This window comes from Calonectris borealis, chromosome 1 (genome assembly GCF_964195595.1).
Source record: "Calonectris borealis chromosome 1, bCalBor7.hap1.2, whole genome shotgun sequence".
NCBI classification, from domain to species: Eukaryota; Metazoa; Chordata; class Aves; order Procellariiformes; family Procellariidae; genus Calonectris; species Calonectris borealis.
In genome coordinates, this window is record NC_134312.1 from 75,909,861 (window position 1) to 75,914,967 (window position 5,107).

The 5,107-nt window shown below is 63.4% G+C and overlaps 1 protein-coding gene across 1 annotated transcript; it reads right to left on the reverse strand.

Annotated features, from left to right (window-relative positions):
* Positions 1 to 1,561: 1,561 nt before the first annotated feature.
* On the reverse strand, positions 1,562 to 4,186 carry BHLHE41 (basic helix-loop-helix family member e41). The gene is made up of 5 exons (XM_075164510.1): positions 3,859 to 4,186; positions 3,525 to 3,588; positions 3,139 to 3,246; positions 2,737 to 2,848; positions 1,562 to 2,612 (listed from the first exon to the last, which is right to left on the reverse strand). The coding sequence occupies exons 1-5, from the start codon at positions 3,918 to 3,920 to the stop codon at positions 1,582 to 1,584; spliced, it is 1,377 nt and encodes a 458-aa protein (XP_075020611.1). The 5' UTR covers positions 3,921 to 4,186; the 3' UTR covers positions 1,562 to 1,581.
* Between the last annotated feature and the right edge of the window lie 921 nt (positions 4,187 to 5,107).

Below are 5,107 nucleotides of genomic sequence, written 5' to 3' on the forward strand. Positions count from 1 at the left end.
ACTAAACTGTTCTAAAACAGCTGGTTTCTTGCAGACAGGATTTATTTTTTTAATAATTTAAGACAGCATAAGCTTGTATCAAGCATAAGCATTTTAACAAAAGTGCAACTTTTTCAGCAAATCCTCCCAAAAGATATTTAACTCAAAATATCATTAACACGTATTTTCTCCCTACAAAAATAGCATGTCAGACATCATTAATTGGATGTATTAACAACTATTTACATACAGCCACTCTGTAGGCTAGTAAGATTTTTTTTAACGTTGTTTAAACACAGCGTTTGAGGCAAACAGTAGCAACAGCAGCAGCAGATGCACCAAACGGACGGACAGACCCCGGATACGGACTCGCTCCTCGCCAGGCTGTTGTGTCTCACCTCTTACATAACATTCAAGTGAGATTTCTCACAGTGCTACCTTGGCAACAAACTAAAAATATCTAGGCAAGGTCTTGGTTTAAGCCTTATTATAAGAGCTTTATCTGTGTGATTATCTGGCGTCTGGTTTGTCTCCAGAAAGGGAAATCGCGGTATTTGAGCATGGGGTGAGGGGAGAACCCCTATGGGAAACTTACCCGAAGCGGTCTAATCGCTTCTGATTGCACAGCAAGGTGTTCACCTACGGCCTCCAGTTTGTGTCATTCGGAATTTAGGACAAAATGAGTTCAGGCTGATGAGCTGCTCTGTGTTTTCTTGGGCGGGGGGGGGTGTGTGTGTTCTTTTTGTAGTTCAGTGCAGAAACATTCGTTTTATACAGCAAGGTTCGAGGAAAAATCTCTCGGGGACGTACTGAATTAAATAAAGACGGGGTGAGAACAAATGCACTTGCCACACCTGTATACCTTAGCCGAAAAAAAATGACAAAATAAACACAAGGTTATGTAATGGGTCTGACCCTCCTTCCCTTGCACACCCAAAACTCGCCGGAGCCAGTGGCACCCCCGGGGTGCTCAAGGCACTGCAGGTTTGGGCTCAGGGTCCATCCGTCCTCGCTCCGGTCCTCAATAAAGTGCTAGCACAGGTGCTGGGGTCTGCCTGTCCTCCCTCGCCTCGCTGCCCCCGCCCCGGGCCCACCCAGGTCCCCCGGACAACAAGTGCAAGTTCCCAAGTGGGACTTAGGGACACTGTATAAACCCATTCCAAATAAGGTGCGACACTTAAGTTACCTTAGAGAGAGGAAAAAAAAGTATCCTTACTATTTTTTCTTCCTTCTTCTTTTTTCTTTTTCCTTAACATATTTATGCATTTATAAAGCCAAACATTAAAAAAATACTGAGTAGCAAATTTTATCCTTGACGGTCCTCTGCGGGGGCAGCGCCGGGACCAACCGCCTCGGCAGCGGGGCGCGGGGCTCCCCCGGGCCGGGCCCCGGTACCCCGCGGCCGCCAGCTCCCGGCGCCGCCCGGCCCGGCCCGGCCCGGCCCGGCCCGGCCCGGCCCCGGCGACCCTTTGCAGACACCGCCCTGCCCTCCGTAGGAAACCGGGGGCGCAGGTGCCGGCCCGATGGCCCCTCCCCGCCCCGCGGCGGGGCGGCCAGTCCGAGAGGAGGGCAGCGGCGGCGGCGCTCCCGGCCGGCGGCGTCTCACGGGCCCTCGGCGCCGGGCTCCTCGGCGGCTGCGGCCTCGACCTCCTCGCCGGGCTCGGCGGCGGCGGCCAGCCCGGCGGCGGCGGCAGCAGCGAAGGGGTGCGGGAGGTGGGGCGCCGGGGGCAGCCCGGCGGCGGCAGCCGCCGCCTTCTCGGCGGGGCCGAACACGGAGGAGAGGCAGGGGAAGGAGGCGGCGGCGGCGGCCGCGGTGGCGGCCGCCTGGGCCGGGATGCCCGGGTAGAGGAGCGGGATGGGGGCGGCGGGGTAGAGGTACTTCTCCAGGCTGCCTTTATCCAGGAAGGGCTGCATGTAGGCGGCGGCGGCGGAGGGGGAGATGAAGTAGAAGGGCAGGCAGAAAGGGGCCGCCGCCGCCGGCTGTCCGAAGGGGGCCCCGCCGCCCGCCCCCAGGGCCATCAGCGAGCTCAGCAGGGCGGCGTCGGGTCTCACCAGCGCCGCAGCTGCCGCCGCCGCCTCCGCGCCCCGCACCGCCAACCCCGGCGGGCCGGGCAGGGGGCTGCCGCCGCGGTCCAGCTTCAGCCGCTTGGGCGCGGGGGGCGCCTCGTCCCCCGACGGCTCCTGCTTGATGGACAGGGCGGGCAGCGCGCCCCCGGCCGCCGCCGCGGCGGAGCCGCGCTCGGGGCGCGCCTCGCCCTCCCCGCCGTAGCCGCTGTCCGTGTCCGTGTCGGTCTCGGCGCTGGGCTCGGCGGCGTGAGTCCGCTGGATGACGGGCACGCAGTTAGCCTGGCCCTCCGGCTTGTGGCCCGGCGCGCAGGGGGGGGCGGGCGGGGAGGCAGAGGAGGAGGATCCCTTGCTGAGGGGGCCCGGCGGCGGGGAGAGGAGCTGGGGGCCGGGGAGGAACTGGGAGGAGATGGAGTGCAGGTGGCCGAGGAGCTGGGCGCATCGCTGCTCGCGGGGGGTCCAGCTCTCGAAGCGGGAGAGGTACTGCAGCACTTCCTTGGCGCACGTCTGAAAGCCCGAGTGGAAGGCGTCCAGGTCGGCCTGCACGGGAGACTTCATGGACCGCTCCCCTGCGGGGGAGACCGAGAGGGGACAGCGTTTGCCCGCGGCTCCGGCGTGGGGTGCCCCGCTCCCCGCCTCCCCTCGCCCGCCCCCGGTGCGCCCCTGCGGCGGCGCCCCCCGGGGCCAGCTTACCGTTCTGCAAAGCAATGATCTTCTGGTGCTGCTGCTCCGTTAAGGCTGTTAGCGCTTTCAAGTGTTTCAAAGTCAATTCCAGCACCACCGCTTTCTCCAGGTGTCCCAGCGTCTGCCAAGGGAAGGGAAGGGGGCGGCTCGGCTACCTCCCGGCACGCTCGGCCACCGCCAAACGCCGCCTCCGTAACTTCGGGGAAATTGGTCCCCGAGGGGCGTCACGGCCAGGGCGGCCGCCGCTGCAGCCGGGCGGGCGGGCAGGCAGGCAGCCGGCAGGCAGGCAGGCAGGCAGGCAGGCAGGCAGCCCGCCCGGCGTCCCGCGCCCCCGCCGCCCCGGGGGCTGCGCAGCGGGCAGGCTGCCGGCGCCTGCACCTGCATGTACATATACGCTCCTCTGCACCTTACCGTCAATTTCAGATGCTCGGGCAGTAAATCCTTCAGCTGGGCAATGCATTCGTTAATCCTGTCTCGCCTCTTCTTTTCTATCAGTCTATGTGGCAGTTTGTACGTTTCCTAATTAGCAAAATCCGGAAAAGCCGAGCGTTAGACAGAGTCCCTCGGAACGACGAGCAAAACCAAAACAAATGTCATGCCGACCACATGCCGCGCAAATTATCGCCGAGGCACCGCTCTCCCCGCCGTGCCAGCTCGCTCGTAAACCCGCTTGCGCTTCGGGGGGAAGTTAAAAGCGCAGCCCCCGGGGATGCTCTTGGGAGTGAAGCTGCGCTGTAAAATTCAGCGAACCCCAATTAAGCGCTCCAGCGAGAACAGCCCCAGAAACTTACTCTTACCTTGCTCTCGTCCCTCTTCACGCCTCTTTTGGGTTTGCACATATACAGGGAAGGGTAGTCCAGCCTGGGGAAAAACACAAAGATCCAGCATGGCCAAGAGCGAGAGCTAGCCTAGCACCTCCTCGAGTGGGCAAACGGACCCCCAGCGCCGCGCGGGGAGCCGAGCGCTCTGCCCGAAGGGCCGGGCAAGGGACCGCCCGGGTCCGCCCGCGGAGGGAGGCGATCCCCGCGCACCGCCGGGGCGCCGGCTCCGCTTCCAGCGCTGCACAGCACTTTCTCAAGAAGACGAAACGCCGTAGAGACGGGAGACGGAGATGCTGCCCTGGCGCCTTACCCTATAAAATCCCTGTGCTCCAGCAGCTGCCTCTCCGGCAAGCGGGAGATTCCTTCATCCATGTCTGGCAGGGGCTGACGTTTCGTCGCTGCTTTTGATGGAGCCTGCGGGATGCCGAGATCGCTCTGTGGAGATCCGCGAGCGACGCTGTGCACATGCAGCCTCACGTCCCCCTCTCCCGTGCAGTGGCGAAAGTGTGCGGCAGTTCGTCCCCCCTGCCTCCGCCGCTGCCGCTCCCCCTGCCCGCCTCGCTCCCGCTCCCCGCGCACACGCCCGCGGCACAGCCTGCGCCGCGACTTTGCACCCGCCGCCGCCGCCGCCGCCGCCGCTGCCGCCGCCGCGCCGTGCCTGCCCGCGGGGCACGCGCGCCGCCAGCCAGCCCCGCACCCGGCTCACGTGCGGCGCGCGCCGGGCGGGCGGGAGGCGGGGCCGGGGGGCGGGGCGGGCGGGACCGAGGCGGGGGGGGGTCCCCGCCGCCGGGCCGGGGGTCGCCCTGCGAGACAAGCGGCTTTCCCCCGTGTTATGGCTGCTGCTGTTACCGTTATCGTCGTCATTGTTATCGCCATAATTATTGACATTATTATTGCATTTTTATAATTTCATTTTTATTGTTTTTATAATTTTATTTTTATTGTTTTATTCGTATTCGGGAAGGAGACCCGCCCGCGGAAAACGTGCCCACGGGGGATCGAGCCCCTGTCCCCGGAGCGCGCCAGCTGCCCCTAAGGCAAAGCGACCCCCACACGGGAGGGGGGGGGGGGCAGCCGCCAGCCTCTCCTTGGGGTGCGGGTAGGGTGTCACGTTTGGTATACGTTTCAGATACACTTACGGGTGCCTGGGCACGAACACGCGCACACGCGTGTTTTTGCGGTGCGGCAGTGGCAGCGCGGGGCGCTCCCTGGCTCGGCGCCGCCGTGCCGCAGCTCTCGCTCCCCGGTGATACCGCCCGGCCGCCGCTGCTCCGGGCGGCTCTCCCGCCCAACCTTTGGACGGGAGCCGGATCCGCCTGCACCGCCAGACCGCGGCAAAATCGTTTCTTGTATACATACGGACATATATATGCATACTTATATATAAAAATACGTATACGTATAATATAAACACACCGTATTTTGACGCTGCCCTCCTGACGGGCAGCTCGCATCCCTGCGGGGCGCAGGGGGTGACATTGGGAGAAAATTTGCAGCGGTGCAGCGTGACCCGCCGCGGCAGCCCCGGGACGGGGCGGGGCGGGAACCCCCCCGCCCCC

Excerpts from the sequence above, each read along its gene's own strand:
- BHLHE41 (XM_075164510.1), bottom strand. The coding sequence starts at position 3,920 with ATGGATGAAGGAATCTCCCGCTTGCCGGAGAGGCAGCTGCTGGAGCAC. Across the intron at positions 3,589-3,858 it reads GAGCACAGGGATTTTATAGG|GCTGGACTACCCTTCCCTGT; the intron begins GTAAGGCGCCAG and ends GTTTTTCCCCAG. Across the intron at positions 2,849-3,138 it reads CCGAGCATCTGAAATTGACG|ACGCTGGGACACCTGGAGAA; the intron begins GTAAGGTGCAGA and ends TTCCCTTGGCAG.